Source organism: Anthonomus grandis, chromosome 7 (assembly GCF_022605725.1).
Source record: "Anthonomus grandis grandis chromosome 7, icAntGran1.3, whole genome shotgun sequence".
NCBI classification, from domain to species: Eukaryota; Metazoa; Arthropoda; class Insecta; order Coleoptera; family Curculionidae; genus Anthonomus; species Anthonomus grandis.
The window spans coordinates 3923612-3942057 of NC_065552.1; the positions used below are offsets into that span (position 1 = coordinate 3923612).

At 31.1% G+C, this 18446-nt stretch overlaps 1 protein-coding gene and 1 non-coding gene across 4 annotated transcripts in view; one reads left to right on the plus strand and one right to left on the minus strand.

Moving 5' to 3' along the window:
- Positions 1-17827, minus strand: part of LOC126738651 (dehydrogenase/reductase SDR family member on chromosome X-like) — a 26142-nt gene extending 8315 nt beyond the window's left edge. The window contains exons 1-4 of one of the 3 annotated variants that reach the window (XR_007661411.1): positions 12419-12570; positions 11524-11792; positions 4133-4240; positions 3891-4067 (exon numbers count right to left, since the gene is read on the minus strand). Coding sequence is in view for 2 of the 3 variants with exons in the window: in XM_050444077.1 (XP_050300034.1) it covers positions 3891-4067; positions 4133-4240; positions 11524-11698 (460 nt within the window). In the remaining variant the exon portion in view is untranslated. Of the gene's footprint in view, positions 1-3890; positions 4068-4132; positions 4241-11523; positions 11793-12418; positions 12571-17685 lie in introns of those variants that run through there. The other 2 variants (XM_050444077.1, XM_050444076.1) reach the window with 2 other exon arrangements.
- Positions 17828-18301: 474 nt separating this feature from the next.
- Trnac-gca (transfer RNA cysteine (anticodon GCA)) lies at positions 18302-18373 on the plus strand. The gene has a single exon. It is a non-coding gene; the product is annotated as a tRNA-Cys (tRNA).
- Positions 18374-18446: the final 73 nt, after the last annotated feature.

Sequence of the window (18446 nt, forward strand, 5' to 3'; positions counted from 1 at the left end):
TGAGGTTTAAAAATCATAACCATAATACTAGACATAAGAATTCAAAAGTTCAAATTATCACTAGATCAACGAGCTTTTCTTTACATAAGTCCAAATATATAAAGTTGCCTTAAGTTGCGGTTTTTCTCGACTATCAAATAAACTTCCCGATTTTAGCCTGAATAAAAATATTATTTTCAAAAATAGACTTACTGTAGTTTAGTTATTATACTTATGATGCGTTTTAAATAATTGAATTATTACTTTTTTTCTTCTTTTTTACTTGGATTTGCTTGTTAATTTGCTTTGATCTGTATTTTGTCTAGTATATAAAACCTTTATAACGAGAAACAGTTTAAAATATGCTTGTTATTTTCTACTTCTTTGTTTATCATAAATAAACTTTATTATTGTTATAATAGTTTATATATTAGTATAACAGTTTTTGGGAAAAATCCAGAAATTCACTTTCTGGTCATTTTTGCATTTCAGGTGATTTTCAAAGAAGAACTTTTAGATATGAGACAATTAAAGTTAAACTAGTTTTACAATTAAGTTAAAAATCTCAAGTAATGATGCCACGTAATCACTTTAAAGATATTTCATAAAAAGCTTATATTCAAATCGCCCATTAAGAATTATGCAGTCATATGAAGTAGATATACAAAAAGGTTTCTATACTATCCAAATAAAAACTATAGCTAACCAGTTAATACAATGTACAAGTACATTCACAGGAAGTATGGCTTATATTCAGTAACAGCAATGACAAAGAAAACTATTTGCTATAACTATCGTAACTATTCTGTATCATTCTGTAAAAAATTATTCTTGTACATGGTGAAACGAATGAATTATTTTGTTATCATTAATTCACTTGCGCTCTGTGATAAATTTTCTTTAGTATTACTAGGTCGACATAATTCTTCAGTCATGAGATATTGGTCTCGGGAAAATCTACATTTGAGTGTACCATTACGAACTCAATACCCGCAAAAGGTAAATGTTTGGGCTGGTATTTTAGCCAATCACATTGTAGGGCCTTTTTTTATTGATGGTACCTTAACCTCTGAGAGATATTTACTTTTATTGCAACAAAATATTATACCCGCTGTACGAAACTTGGATGTTAATTTTGAGGAAATTTGGTTTCAACAAGACGGATGTCCCGCTCACAACGCTAGACAAGTGCAGGACTATTTAACAAACACTTTTCCTGAACGGCTTATTTCCACAAGAGGTACCATACCATGGCCTCCGCGATCTCCAGATCTGACGCCTTGCGACTACTTCTTATGGGGCTATTTGACGGAAATTCTTTACCAACACCGACATGAAAGAGCCGTTAATTGGGACGAATTGCGAGAATTAATAATATTTCTAGGTCCATTACACCTGAAATGTTAGCCAATGTACGTAGAGAATTTTACGACAGGTTGGGATACTGTGAAGCCCAATAAGGAGGTGTATTTGAACACCTTATTAAATAATTCCATTTAATTAGAATTATTATTTTGTTTAAGAGTTTTATTTTATTTTAGAATATTGTATTTAGTTTTCACCAAAGGTTTTTAAGATTTGAGCATATTAAAGTTGTTTTTTTGACTTGCGATTATGAGCCCGTTAAAAAACAACAGAAATTTTTATCTTTCGTGTGCGCGTAAAATTCCAATACTTGATTCGAGGCTAACCTACCCATCTCCAAGCGCTTGCTAAACATCACTGCGAGCCATAGAGAAATGAATATTAAAAATATCATACTTTTAATTACTCTATGCTGGGAGCATTCGAGCCGAAATTAAATTCACATTGCGAGCGATACGGAGAATCGGCGTCGCTATCGGTGGGAGGTTACCGATACAGTCGTTCTCTGTCTACTCTCTATCTATTAGGTCTAATATATTAAAACTCAATCCGTAAGATTCAACTCGCCAAACGTGTATAACAACAATTTAAGTATTACTCTACATTCTTTAGATAGAAACCTGATTTAAAGACAGGCACATGCCACAATCGATAAATGAACTTTTAGGCATCAATAATTTTTAAGAAAATCCCAATTTTTTACAAATGTTTTGTGTTTCAGGTGATTTTCAGAAAACCCCACAATTTTCTTGCTATTATAGATAGAAATGTGATTCCAGTTTTTGAAGGCCCCGCTTACTAAAGCAACTTTTATATGCATTAATTAATAAAAAAATGTGACGAATTAGTAGTTTTTGAGGAAAACAAAAATTTCACTTTTTGGGTTTTAGGTGATTTACAGAAAATTCCACTATTTTCTTACTATTATAGATAGAAATATGATTTAAAAACTGGCAAGTGCCGCACTCAATAAATCATTTTTTTTGCATCAATAAAAAATATGAAAAAAAAAAAGTTTTCGAGACAAATAAAAAAATCACTTTTAGGTCATTTTTGAGTTTCAGATGATTTTCAGGAAATCCCATAGTTTTCTTGCTATTATAGATAGAAACCCGATTTAAAAACTGGCATGTATCGTAACTAATAAATCAAGATATGTGCATTAAAAAAAATGTGAAAAAATAATAGTTTTCGAGAAAAATGAAAATTTAGCTTTTTGGTCATTGTTGCGTTTCAGGTAAATTTTCAAAAAAACCTTTTAATTTCCTTGTCATTATAAATAGAGACGTGATTCAAAGACGGACACCTGCTGCAGCAATAAATCAAGTTTTATGCATCAATAAAAAAATTAAGAAATCAATAGTGTTTGAGAAAAATAAAAATTTCACTTTTCAAGTAATCACGGTTTCAGATGATTCTCAGGAAATTTCATAATTTTCTTACCATTATAGATAGAAACGTGATTTAAAAAAAAAAATTACTTTTCAGTCATTTTTGCGTTACAGGTGATTTTCAAAAAACCACATAATTTCTTTGCTATTATAGATAGAAACGTGATTCAAAAACTGACACGTGCCGCAATCAATGAATCAAGTTTTATGCATCAGTAAAAATATATGAAAAATATATAGTTTTTAAGAAAAAGCAAATTCAAATTTTTGTGATTTACTTATCATTTTTCAGAAAATTCAAAATAATCATCCATTACTCTCAAAGAGACTTAAGTAAATGATTAAAGGAGGGAGAAAGTAAACTCAAAGTCTAAGTCTCATAAATCAAGCGTCTATTTTAGGTTACGCGTTTCGCCGCATTAGGGCATCATCAGACCTATCTAAATACGAAAGCCACACACTGACTCACACTCACATAAATAAAAAAATATACAATAAAATAAGTTTACACCATCGTGTATCGTTATTGACTAAAATATCAAATAGCGTAACCTAAAATAGATGCTTGATTTATGAGACTTAGACTTTGAGTTTACTTTCTCCCTCCTTTGGTCACTTTTCAGAAAAGCCTATTATTTTCTTGCTATTATAGATAGAGATGTGATTCAAAAACTGGTACGTACCACTATCGATAAAGCAATTTTCATGCATCAATAAAAAAAATCTGAAAAATCAATAGTTTTTGAGAAGAATCAGAATTTCACTTTTTTGAACCCATAATTTCCCATAATTTTCTTGCTAATTATAGATGGAGATTCTAAATAATCTGAGAAATCAATAGTTTTTTTAATGTGAGAAATTAAAAAATTATAATATTATAGTCTTTAAAATCTTTCACTTCCCTTCCAATATTACAGAACTTGCAACACTCACATGCTTTAGATATAGGCTAAAAAAGTATTTTTCAGAGAAGACCTACTAAAAGCTTGAAGAGTTTTATGCCCCTAGTGGAGTCTACTTTTGATTTCCCTCCTTTTTTTTGTATACATTTCTTTGTTAATTTTTTTAAATTAATTCTAAGTTGCTTTGTTTACAACAAATATTTGTCTATAACAATAAAGCTTATTTTGATTTGATTAGAGTTCATAGACGTACCATTGTTAATTAAATAATCGATTTGTTCGTGTTTGCTTTTCACTTTTTCGGCGAATTTTCGCACCGATTCGAGCACGCTGATGTCCAACTGATGGACTTCGATGTTGCCCGTTTTGATCTCGTCTTCTTCGCGGATTTTCGGCAGTAAATTTTCTGCTGCCTGTACGTTTCTACAACCTAAAAATGATCATTAAGTACTAATTAAATTAATGATTAAAATCAAATAATTAGAGATTGCTTACCTATAATTACGTTAATATCACATTTGAGTAAATGTTTAACTACCGAAAGGCCGATGCCCCGAGTACCGCCGGTAATTAAGGCCGTCTTGCCGGACTTCATTGGTAAATCTAAATTCAGAATAAAAATAATGAATTCAAATTCAGATAGACAATATATGAAAATATACGTAATAAAAATGCATGTGTAGTAGAAAATAATAATAATCATATATCAACATGACATAGCTAAAAAACATATAAATAATAAAGGTATAACAACTTAACTAATAAGTAATCGTAAAATATGTATAAAAAAGTACAAGAAATATTAAATAGATTGACAATATTATTTGACAAATATTTTTTAAAATGACGAGGAGACATGTTAAAGAGATCTACATTCCATAGATTCAAATGGGTAAAGATAAACCAAGAGAATGTTCTATATAAAAGCTCTTTCTTTGCAAAATTTGTGCTATATGTTCTGGGCAGTTAAGATGACCATTACATAATTTGAAAAGAAGAGAGTTTCTTTAAGTTTTTTGTATAAATTTAGCATTGCAGATAAATTAAATGCTTTTATTGTGGTTCAAGGTCAAAATATTGTGGATAACAGGTGATGTGCCATTTAAATGTGAAAGACGTGATAACTACATGTGTCATTCTTCTACAACTAAAAATGCATTTTTTATTTTTTTAAATTTAAGTCTTCCGTCTTATATTATATTGTGCCTTTCTGTAAAAAAATATTGAATTTTTTTTATTAATGTGACATTGAAATAAATTTGAAATTTTTCTTTTTATTTTAAACTTGTATTCAAGTTTAATAGTCAGTGATAATGCCGAACTATTTTGGCGAAAATTCTGTCTGAGAATGCGACTTTTTAAAAACCGAAAATGGAAAATTCGTGCCGCCCAATTTTTCGTCTCGAACGAAATTTCCAATCCTTCAATTTATATCTTTTAGATTAAAATTAAATCTAAAACGTATAAAGAAGCTGCCTGCAACCTTAGAACGTTAAATACACTAGTATTGTATTGGTATTCAATGTTCTAAGGGTGCAACACATAATGAGCACCATTCTCTACTTGAATCGAATTGAATTAAGGGAATATAAATCTAATCATCATGATTTTTTAGAACATACATATCCAAAAAATTATGTACTTGAATTGTTGCTGACCAAATGTCTGAGTAAAATACAAATTCAAGATCGTCATAAAAGAGAAAATTTAACATTTAATTTAGAATTGTAGTAAAAAAGACTCAAGCAACACACGACAGTTAAATAAACGTTTATTCTTGGCCTACACCAGGTGTACATTTTTGGTTAAACTTCAACGATAAATATCTGATAAAATGTCCGCGTGATATACGTTATTCACATTTAACAAGAAGGTTTATTACATGTTAATAATTATTATTTCATAAAAGTTAAACCTTTAGGTATGGTATATTGTATACCATTTAAAGTCATTTACAAAATACGTTTGATAGAATGAACTTCAAAATAAATATACTTACCATCAACAAAATGTTGAATTTTTAGTTATAAAAAACCAGTATAAAACCTTTATTTTAATCGTTAAATAATTGTTGATATGGAGTTTATAATAAAGGTATTTACTTAAGCCTAAATTGTGGCATATTATACCGGATGTTCAGGAATTCTACTGACAAACTCTACAGGATGATTCTTCCAGAAAAAAATCAGAAACACAGGGTGAAAATTTTTTTTTTTTTTTAAATAACTCTACTACCAATGTACATTTTTTTTTCAGATGTGTTTTATGTATCATAAGAATTTTTTTGACGTACATAAAAAAAAATTACCAGTGGCCTCCGTAAGGGGTCTATCGTAAATATCTTTTAATAAAAAAACAGGACACCGCTGCATTTTTCTAAAATAAATTTATTTTTTAAATCCTCGATTAGTTTTGAGCAAATTCGTATTCTTGAGTTTCTTTTTATTTGAGGAACTGTTTTTATGCCGAAATATACCTTGACCATATACTATTGATATATACACCAAATCCAGAAATTTTTGAATAAACACAATTACATTTAACGACACTACTATATGGTGTATTGCTTGTGGACATACATTTCCCTTGCAGCATAGCAGAACAGCTTCTAAATCATAGTTGTCTACACTTTTTCAATTACGATCTTCTTCCATATAATTAAGACCAGAGCAATAATCTAACTTGCGAATTAAGTTAGAAGTGTCGTTCTTCTGCAGAACCACTCATTTAATTTAATGAGTTGTAAAAGGACACCTCAGTGCCATCTCACGGTACTGTTTTCATGTAAACGTTGTTACGATTTTTCACCTACATAATAAGCTGTTTCTATGATTTTCTATGAAATGAAATTTTTAAGTTATGACTTTCTTCTATGAATGGCGCGATATGGTTTCCTAATGAAGGCAGATTCAATATAAGCTGCTGAGTAACAAGTGCTGATCCTGTCTTTGTTATTCGGGGTAAGCTCCACCAGTTTTAAACGCGATATATTTAGTTTGGATCACATAAATGCTAATTTTAGCAAGGTTTTGTGTGTATTTCTACTTGTTAAGTCTCATCATTAGCTCAAGGCAACCAAGATAAGAAATTGATTTCTGATATTGAAGAATGTAAAAAGATATACAGTGTGGTGACTTTAACTGGAATAAATTCAGTTAAAACTAATCAAATTTTATCTCGCAAAATTCCTGACCCGTCGATTTTTGTTTATTTTTTTTTTACATTTCAAGATAGTTTTTGTATTTTTTCACCTACAGTCCAAATTAACCCAAACTTTTTTTTTTCAAATGGAAAGCCACTTTTTTTAAACTCTCATTGAAAAGAGCCCTTTTTCCTGATTAAATTGCCCTATTTACTTTTGTGATTATCTAAAGGAGAAATACGAAAAAAAAAAATAAAAACCATTAAATTATTAAGTCTCAAAATATTTTGTGTTGGTTAAATTTTGGCGTGTTTGTTTATTTTATTGGTATCGAGACATTTCCTGACATTGTTGTAGTGTCACTGTTAAAGTGAATTTCAACCAGTTGTTAAATAAGTTAACTTATATTGAAAAAATGCCTTATTTATCCGAATCCCACAAGATTGAAATCTTAATGATGATTGACTATGGGGACAGAAGTCGTACTCAGCTAGAGGTTGTCCACTTATTCAGGCAGAAATATTCAGATTTGCCACCTATTAACCAAGGTACGGTTAGTGAAATCGAAAGCAGATTTCGAGAAGTCGGGCACGTGAGGGATGTTTCAAGACAAAGGTCTTCTAAAATCGATGACAACACCCAATTAAATGTATTGTTAGCGATAGAAGAAAACCCGTGCAGTGCAAGTGCAGCCAGAAGAGTAGCTCGCGAAAACTATTCTGTACATAAATCTGTGCTAAAAATTTTAAAAAGTGCAAACAAACGACCTTATAAAATGTAACCCGTTTAAGAGTTATTGGAAGACGATCCAGATCGCAGAGTTCAGTTCTGTGAATTAATGATGAACGCCATTGACGAAAATCGCATATCTTCGGAGTGGATCCTTTTTTCTGATGAGGCTACATTCACCCTAAATGGCCATATTAATAAGCAGAACTGACGCTACTGGTCTGACGAGAACCCACACTGGGTAAGGGAAACTAATACACAATATCCCCAGAAAACTAATGTTTGGGCTGGCATAATTGGCAGGCAAGTTATAGGGCCCATATTCTTCAATGATACTTTAACTGGGGAAAGATATCTAGAATTTCTTGAACATGAACTAGTTCCAGTCTTACGTGCCTTATATCCGAGTCAGTTCGATCCAGATTTGTATGATGAAAGAATCTGGATGCAACAAGATGGTGCTCCCCCGCATTATGCCCGTAATGTACGCCAGTATTTAGATGACAATTTTCCAAACAGATGGATTGGTAGAAGAGGTGCACGTTCTCCCGATCTCACCCCACTTGATTTTTTTCTGTGGGGACATTTGAAAAGTCAACTTTATATGAGGAAACCTAGACGAACTCAAAGAACGTATTAGGCAAGAAATCCGACAAATATCAAATATCAGAAGTGTTAGAAAATGTCAGAAACGAATTTTATTATCGTCTTGGGTGCTCAAAATGCTAAATGGTGCTCATTTTGAGCATCTTATACATTAAACGCAACTTTTAATAATTTAATGGTTTTTTTTTCGTATTTCTCCTTTAGATAATCACAAAAGTAAATAGGGCAATTTAGTCAAGAAAAAGGGCTCTTTTCAATAAGAGTTTAAAAAAAAGTGGCTTTCCATTTGAAAAAAAAATTAGGGTTGATTTGGACCCCCCCTGTAGGTGAAAAAATACAAAAACTATCTTGAAATGTAAAAAAAAAATAAACAAAAATCGACGGGTCTCAGGAATTTTGCGAGATAAAATTTGATTAGTTTTAACTGAATTTATTCCAGTTAAAGTCACCACACTGTATATTGGTGAGCTGTATATGACTTCTGTGTTTCTCGGTTATAAAAAAATCAAACAAGCATTATTGGCATAAATAATAATTTTTTCTAAGATTATATATTAAAAAAGTAAACAGTGTCCAAGAGTAGTAACCTTTAAAACATCTTAAAATAAAACGATTCTGTTGACGGTTATAAGAAAATAAAACATTTATGTTTGGAAAATGTGAGGGTTCGTCAAAACTCAGGTACTGAAATAAAGACATGGATTTCCACACCCAAATACGGAAAAGTCCCTTTCCTTAAAATAGGCAAGAATTAACAGCCTTTGTTCAAATATAAATACAAAAAAGACAACACAGTTCAAAGAATTAGAAACTTTATAATGAAAAACATCGAGTTTGTAAACAAAAACAAAGAAACTATTAGCTAGTACATTTTTAATAGGCGAGAATATTTGAAAGAAAAAGAAAGTATTTAAAAAAAACAAACTAATTAATTATCTTAACAATCAGCAGTAATCCAGAAACACATTAGATACATTACTGATTTTCTTACTTAAATGACTTTTACTTCACACACAAGTTCTGACAAACCCTAACATTTTGCAAAAAAGTCAATTTAAGGAGGCGAGGAAGCTTACTATAATAAAACATTTTCTCTGTATCAAGGTAAGCCTTTATAATTAAGCAATTTTCTATGAACCTCTAAATTACTGCTGAGATAAGTTTTAAGTCAGTGTTTAAAACCGAAAAGAGAACACAACCATTTTGTTACTGGTTTCATTACTGGTATAATGTGCTTTTTCCAAAGATATATGAACTGGCTGACAACCCGTAGATATTTCTGAAACCAACCATATGGGCAATTCTAGTTCTGTGTCTGCCTTAAGATCTTTTTCCTCTGTAGATGGGATTAGTTTACCTAAAGAATATGTCAAAGTAACTAGTAAAGGGACAAAAATAGAACCAATTAAGGCTGATTTACTCATCCGAGGAACCTCTTGGAAAAAATTGCATGGAGTCCTTTCTTGTGTGGCTAAAATGTCCTCAATTGAGTAGTAAGGCTAGTAGTAGGCTTATTTTAAACTGGATTGATTAATTATGTACTATTAAAATGTATTTGTTCATTTTCTTTTTTTTTTTTTTGGAATTTCTGTTTGCATTCCCGCCACCACCTCATAAACGTTTTTGACGTTGACAGTGTTGACACATTGACTAGGGTCAGTTTTATATTCGCATTGGATTATTTTGCAACATCGGTATACTGGACGCAATTCCGTAATGTTTAAGTAAATATCCGCACTAATTAAAAATTCAATAAGAACCAAATAAATTGAGGGAGTGTTTTTGTTTTGAACACTCTGAGTCCCGGTGAATCTTTACATCACTGCTTAAATAAATTAATTATTTACTCGAAAGTTAAAGGAATGTAAAACAATTTTTTTTCTTAGTATAGGTGAACCTTTAAATTAATAATGAGATAAACTATTTACTTTTTCTAAGGTCAATCAATGCAATTTTTACTGGTATCAGATTTACTAATTCTTAAAATCACAGCTTAGTATTTTTTAAACTTTATAGCAAAACATAACCTTATTGGTTTCGAGTCGACGAATCTGTAAAATTCGACTTCTTCAAAATGATGAACTTTACTTAAACTACTTACTTACAATCACTAGTTTGGTCAACTCTTATTAATTCACTGCTGTGATAAATACAATAGTTTTTCCTAGTGCTAGATTGGAAAACTATGTTTTGGTTAAATCTTTAGAAGCACTGTTGACAGAAATATTCGGTTTTTTACTCCTAAGATAATATTGAAACCAAATTTTTTAAATAATTCAAAATCTATAAACTTTTAAAATTACTGATGAAAAAACTGCGTTAACCCATCTAACTGAGAAATAGGCAAAGCAGGCATTTTTTACACTGATTGGTTTTCAATGAATCCAAGATATAATTCAACACTTTTAGTTGCCAATCATCCTCCATCCTGTAAATTATTCAGACACTGACTGTAAAAAACACTACCTGGGACTCAACTATCTGGGATAATGTTTGGATATTAACAACTGAGAAAAATTTACAAACTTTTTAAATGAAAGAAACCTATGAGAAAAAATAAGAATGAACTTCAGTGCCTCAAAATACCTTGACTGCTCTGTTAAGGCAGCAAAATCGGACTGCCACTTAAAACGTGCAGTCATTGACTTGAATTGCTTATAAGAATCACATCATCTGCCTAGAAAAAATCAGTAATTTTCTTCCCGAGACTGTTACTACCTTAAAAATATATTTATGAATTTCTTCCAGGCACACCAATTGAAGTTTAACCTTCTAATTCACTAAAACATCTTAGAAGTCAGACTATAATTGCCTTGAAAATATTGTACAAATGCCAGGAAGAAGAAAATAAATTTACCTGTTAATGAAAAAAACCAACTTAACTGCATGGGAAATATTAACAAAAAGGAAGAATCAAAACAGAATGGCTTATACTTCACTACATTGCAAACATTTCAAAGTAATAAGTGATTTCTTCCAGACAGTTAAACTGGAAGAAATGAATTAAAAATGAAGGAAGTGACTGAAAAAAATAAAATATGACTTAAACAATTAAGAGCTTAAAAAAATTAAAAAAAAGGTTCTTAAATTGCATAGAAAAAATGCAACAGCTTTTAAACCTGCTCTGGAAAATATAAAATCAAACAAATTTTAAACATTAAGGAAAATTTGAGTATACCTGAATATCAATTCTTAAATTATCTTCATAAAAAATTATTATTATTTCTGTGAATTGTTCGACATCTTCGCAATTGTACTATTATCTCAATAAAAATGTAATTGTCATCTCAACAAAAGAAGCCCTTTGATAGATATATTTATTCTCGATATTTACTTGAAATAACAACTAACTTAAGTGCCAAATTATTTTACGACTTAATGACTTTTATTGTATTTTTTATACACTCACCAACCCTATTTTTCTTCCTCATAAGAAAATCGTGCATCAAATATTTCGATCCCAAAATGTTGTACAACATCTCGAACTTAGCTTCGGCCAATATCACCTTCAACGGTTTCTTCGATCTCATTATAGCCACAATCGTGGCTAAGATCACTATGCTGCAACCCACTATAACAATCATCTTCGCGAGTATTTCAGGTTGAAAAAAAGGGTTAAAACGATATTTCGGCTTTTTCTACATTTCTAGTTTTCCCACATAAGATCAACGGTACAACCTGCAACAGAATGGTAATTTTTTTAAGTCGCTCGATGATGGTGCGAAGAACAAACTTTCATATCCTTGAAGCACTTTCTCTTTTTAACAGCGCATAACACGGTTTTGCCGCAGTGCAGTTTATGATATTTCTTACAGTTTTGGCGGTAATTTTTGAATATTATTGTCAAGCTTTACTATATAGAACGTATCGCAACTAAAGAATTCTCCTTTTTATCTTATACAAGGTGATTGACATTGGTCAGTCTTTCTGTAACATGGCGAGTAACTTATCACTTTTTGTATTAAATAAAACAGGTTTATTACATTTAAAATCTGACTTATCGGTTTTGGGTTCATTTTTAATCGTGCCTTAGACTCTGTTAATGAAATACGTTTGTCTTTATTTTACACATTACAATTATATTATAGTTATTGTCAAAAGTGTGTATTGATTGATTGGCTATCAGCAAACAAAATAGTTAATTTTTGGGAACTTATAGGATCATAAAAATGTTTAGATATGCTCTTCTTTGCCTTATACATTGTCATTGATATTAGACTGTCATTCTCTAATACACAAGTGAAAGATGAAATCATTAGGGGCATTATTAAGAAAAAATTAAAATAAGCTGGACAGCTACTTACACTCTAAAAACACCAATGAAAAATGTGATTTTTTAAATATTTCACCGTAAGTTCACGGGCACTTAAGTACGTTAAATATTAAAAGATCACAAATGTGCCTTCCTCGTCAAAATGAAAAAACCATTTCTATGTAGTTGCGTCATAAAACATAAAACAAAACCAGTAGAACAGCTTAAATATTTATAAAATTTCATAACACTACCTAACTGTTAATTTTTAATTTATTCACACATCTTTTATGGGAGTGTGGTGAATAATAATAAAATATTTAATAATATTTACATTTAAAGGTCGTGTTAGAATTCAATTAATATGAAAGGGATTTTTTACGTAATACAAACATCTTTATTGTTCAGAATTTGTAAGTTTATATGTTGACTTATATAATAAATGGCTCTATATGACGGGTGTTTCAGTAGAGCGCAAGATGTCAGGGCTCAATAAAGTATGGTTTTTAAACAAAATATCTTCATTGTTACAGCGACTAATTGCCGGTTTCAATTCTTCGATGGTTCAGGGTTATTTGCATTAACCTGTGACACCCGATAACCCAGCATCAACCATCAACAGACAACCCATCCAAAAGTCTAAAGGCGCTAAATCGCAAGAGCATGTAGCCCAATTCTGGTCACCAAATTAAAAAATGATACGATCAGGAGCAAACTTCTATAAGATCATTAATGTTTCACGGGCGATATGATATGTGGCTTCCAAATGAAGCAGAAAAAACTGTGTCATCATAGCACGATAAGGTTTCTTCACCGTTATATTAACTTCTTCATTTTCGAAGAAAAACGGACCGATTATATATTCCTCCAGACTATAATGCATACCGTACAGTGATAGATTATGGATGCATTACTTTCTGATCCAAATGCGTTAACGTAGTTATTGAGGTAAAGAGAGACCTCATTACGGAACATGATTTTGTTCGCAAAATCAGTAGGTTGCTCAAGGACCCAATTGGGGAATTCTCTTCGCTATTCATGGTCTGCTGGCAGAAGTTATTTAATCAGTTGGATTTTGTAGGCATGCAGCTGTAAATCTTTAGTGAGAATTTGCTGACGTATCCAAATGTTGTGCTATATGACGTCTTTGGTCTTTCTGTCAAAGTTTCGTGAAGTTTTGTTCTGAAATGACCTCTATGAGCTCATATCGTCTGTTTCATTAGTACTTTCGAATTTTTCGATAATTTTTTTCACAGTAGATGAATTAAAAACATTATGTCGACCAAACATTGGACGCACTTTACGAATAGTGGCAAATAAACTTTCACCATTTTGATAGTAATTTTTGACAATCAGAACGCGTTGCTCTACCGTGTAATGCACCATATTTACTAACTCCTATCTATCAGCGTTCGATTTGTCAGACTGTCAAACATGGCGCGCAATTCAAATTTAGCGTTCATTTGTAAAATCCAAAATCAGGTAAATTAATACAATTATAAAGACTGTTTATTTTCGAAGGATAACTATGTTAAGAAGATTTTTTTGTTTGTAATTGTTATCTACAATTTACTTTTATTTAACTATATCCAGGAACCCTCTTAAAACAAACCCTTTGAATATAAAAAAATACTCATCCTATAATTAGATACCAGAGCATCCCATATTTTAGCACGATCTTATATGAGAATTATCATTATTCCATCTACATTGAAGTTCACCTGGACTGTGCGCTTATGTTTCGTTATTCATGCAGTTTATCTGAGACCACTTTCTCGAGATGAAGAACTAGATTCCTGGTTTTTGCCGGACTTGCAATAGTTTCTGGTTTTATCAAAAAAAGAAAGCTAGCTATATAAAGTAGCTATAACATATTGATTAGGTATATTTCAAAAGATGCTTTAATACAGAACAACAGTAATAATTTGGTTTGAGCAATATTTATAAATAAAATAACATTTCCAACAACTCCCAGTCGCATTCTTCGTCAGAATAAAATGTCTCTTGTCAGCTCTATATCGGTGTGACAAAGAGCAACGGATTTCGTAGCTCTAATGTTGTACACTTGACGATCTATCTATATTGGTCTCGTTTTTCTGTGTAGAAATACACAAGCATCTGAAACCATCATCATATTATATTGTTTTTATCATTTGATGTAGAGCACTCAATTTTCTAACGTTTTCAGCACTCTTATTTATAGACAAATGAATCGTAAATTCATATTTTACTCTATTCTTTTAGGTAATGCGTGCTATTTTTTGAAGTTACCACTTATTTGTAACCTAGGCAAACTTTCATCCAAAGCTTTTCCAATTTTGATCAAAGAGATTCAGAATTCACACTAAATCACTTTCAATACTTCTATCGACTTTGAAACTTTATCTTTCATTGTACATCACTTGCTGATAATTTTTATGGTCACATAGGGCAACTTCAAGAATTTTTCCTGGAAGTTTGCCTGTTTTTTATGTCTTTTATACCACTTGGCAAACATTTAAAAAATGGAGATTTAAACAAGGTTTAAAAACAATGTTATTGGAAAATCATTACTAGGACGCCTGGCTGTGTAAATGCTCAAGAAGATCTTCAACATCACTACTATTCAACCATTTATCTCTAACATCAACATTGGATCATAATCTACATTGTTGAATTATTATTCTAAGCCCAATAGCCTACTCCTTAATTTGTATTTGTTTGATTTGATTGAAGCTGTAATTCTTTCTGTTAGTTACTAAAACAGATTTCATGCAAGACACGTACGTGTCATTCCTAATCACCTTTAGGCTTTGTATCAAAGCGACCATTTCTTAAAATTGAAATATATCCTTCAATCTTATTGAATATCGCTCTTTTATTGTTCAGGTATATTCAACGAATGTAATCAATAGATTTACTTCGGTTTTGAAATTCGATAATTGAAGACCTCGGCTGTAAAACCTGGAAAGGATCTTCACAGACGAATTCCAGTTTTACAGCAGAGCTTACTCCTGCATCCTGAGGCTGCTTAAAGTTCTTGCGAAGTTCAGAAAACAAAAAGAAATCTTCGTTTGTCATTACGGTAACTTGAAAAGGTCTTTGTTTCTGAGCTGTTTTTAGAATATTTTCCCATGGCTGGTAAGAATAGGCTGCCGGCTGTTTTCTTGCTCCCATTTCAACACGTGCAAAATCACGATCACCAGGCACCAGTGTACGTTCGACTTCTGGAAAGATATGAATGATTTTGGAACTCTTTTGGGCTAAAAGACGTAACCACATGATGATTTGGGGTAAAAGAAGTATAAGTGACATAAGATACTTTATTTAAACGTTCTGAAACAAAGAAGTGAAAAAAAAAGTATAATGAATACAGTTTGTCTTATCTAATCTTCATCAGATTCTAAAATAATCCTGTCACTTTCATCTACTATATCTTCGTCGCTCTTCTGTACTGCCAGCACCTGCTTTGGTTTTCTTTTTAGAAAGCTCCGTTTTTGACTTTTTGAATCTTCATGTGCCAAATTCTTGTAAAAATTGTGGTATACCAGAGGTACAAACTGCAACAGCTCTTGAAGATTTTGCCATTTAAGAAATTTTATTTTTGGTGCCTCATTATACAAGGGGAAAAGTTTTTGTGCCGATGGCCTTCCTTGGCTTGTTCGGGCCCAATCTGCTTCATAAAATTCAATTATTGCACTTAGAGTGTCTTTAAATTTCATTGTAAATGGTTGATCTTTTTCAAGTCTTACCCATCTAATTTGTCTCCAGGCAATCTTCTTTTTTTCTTTGTCATCGCGAACAATGGTAGTTATACCTTATAGAAGCTCTGAAAAGCAGAAAAAGTCAGCCGATGTCATTGATTTTATTCAGTAGGTACATATACGTACTAAACGTGGCGCTTGTGCTTCTCAATTAATGCAAAGTCTTCATCGCACTCCATATAAGTGTGCCCCGGCTCTAAGAATTTATGGTCCACAGATTGTATGTCAAAATTTTGAACAACATACATCCAAAATTTTAATACATTCTTATACTTATTTTAGCCCCCGCAGGAGTCACTAACGGCTATAATATTTTTTGTCGTCTTTGGCAGTTGCTTAACAAACTTCAATAAACAAGACACAACCTCGGAAGATCCTCTACAAGCGATGCTTTCGTCCCATGTATACATAAAAGCCTTATTACTGCCAAGCTCATAAGGTATCAAGTAAGGCTCAGAAGGTATCAAGCATTGAGTCTTGATAATAAAAATCTCGATCATTGTAAAACCTAGTAAGACACCATTGTAGAAGACTGCTTTTAAATGGTGATAAGACATATGACTATGATATATCGATCAAATATAGAAAATGCATGAGAGGTGAGTTTTCTCAGAGTCATTTCGGACCTTAAGCGGCAATGATAGTTTTGCTGAGAAAATCAAGAAATGCCTGTATGTGCTCAATCACTTTGTTTAAAATTATAATTTAAAAACTTCATAGATACACAGAAACACCTTTAAATTTCTAATTCTTCTACACACATTTACAGACTGTCAAACAAATGCATACACTCCTAGTTATAATAGACAATCTGCTTCCTAAAGTAATTAGGAACTAAATATATGATTTTTTAAAGGTATTGGCAGTCATAACATTTCTTATATTATCAGGTACTTTATTAAATTCTTAAGGGTCCTCGTAAAACATTGCTCTTTTTAAGTGGTAGCTATTCTTGTTTCCGCTAAAATAGTTATGTATATCACTATCATTAGAATATAATCAAATCAATAATATAATCCCTGTTTTGCTGTAAACCATTTTAAAACTTTGAGGTTTGAGCATTACCCTTATATGAGCACATCAATTAAGTCTAAGGATTGATCACATTCTCCTATTATCTAAAACTTTAAAAACGCAATATGTCCTAGAAAATGAATTATCTGGTTGTACATGGTGCTTTATGCTTTAACATAAGTTAATTAAAACTTAGTTTTTTCTACATTTAATTTTAGTATTTTGTTGCTTAATTGCTTAATTAATATATAATTGTAAACGCTTAGGTATTTTTTATAAATATTCATTATTATGTATTACTATTATTTTAATTTATAGTTTATTTTCTTTTGTTGTAGTACCAGCTGGTCCATTAATAAACAATTTGAACATTTTGAGGTTTTACTAATTTTTTTATTGGATTCAATGCTTTCAAACTTATGGAAATTGTATATGAACACCATTTAATAATTAAATACTACATGCAGATTGAATGCTAAATGTTGACTTTAAAATTAAACAGAAAAAACTTCTATAGGTATTTGTTTTTAGGAAGGATTGTAAAAATATTTCAGTGTAGTACCTTTTACTAAGAGTTGCACGGCATCAATACTCCCAATTAAAGTGATTTGCCATTGAGTAGTATGTGGCTAACAAACAAAAGCAAAATAAATAAAAATATAAACAAAAATTCAAAAAACGACGTAACCTCAAAAGAATTTGACGTTTGAAACATGACAACTGGAAAAAAAGACAAGATGGCGGCAATATACGTTGACAGGATGGTGTAGGCAACCCGTATCACTGACTATTCAAAAAAAAAAAACAAGTAAAAGTTTCTTAATCTTAATGGAAATCCTTAAAATCAATTATAAAATTATTTAATTTTAAAACTTAAAAGTTAAATATATACATTGACAATCTCACAAAGATTATACTTCAATCGAAAACGGAGGTAGTGAGTAAGCATTCATAAATACAAAATACTACTTAATAAAGAACCAAAGCAATTTATATAGTACAGTCAGTTAAAAATGGCAAAACAGATTCCATGCAATAATAAATTTTTCCAGAATCACTTATTTCTTTTAATTTTTTATATCTTTGTTTATTAATAATAAAAAATATATAAATTAATAAAACAAAAAAAAGACTTAAACAGTGAAATGTCAACGACTCATTTAGAATTATGGTCAAGTGGGGGTATAGCTCAGTGGTAGAGCATTCGACTGCAGATCGAGAGGTCCCCGGTTCAAACCCGGGTGCCCCCTAATTTTTTTTTATTTTCTTATTTATCTATTGATAAAATTTTAGTTGAATTTATTGTTTTGTAATATACTTTTT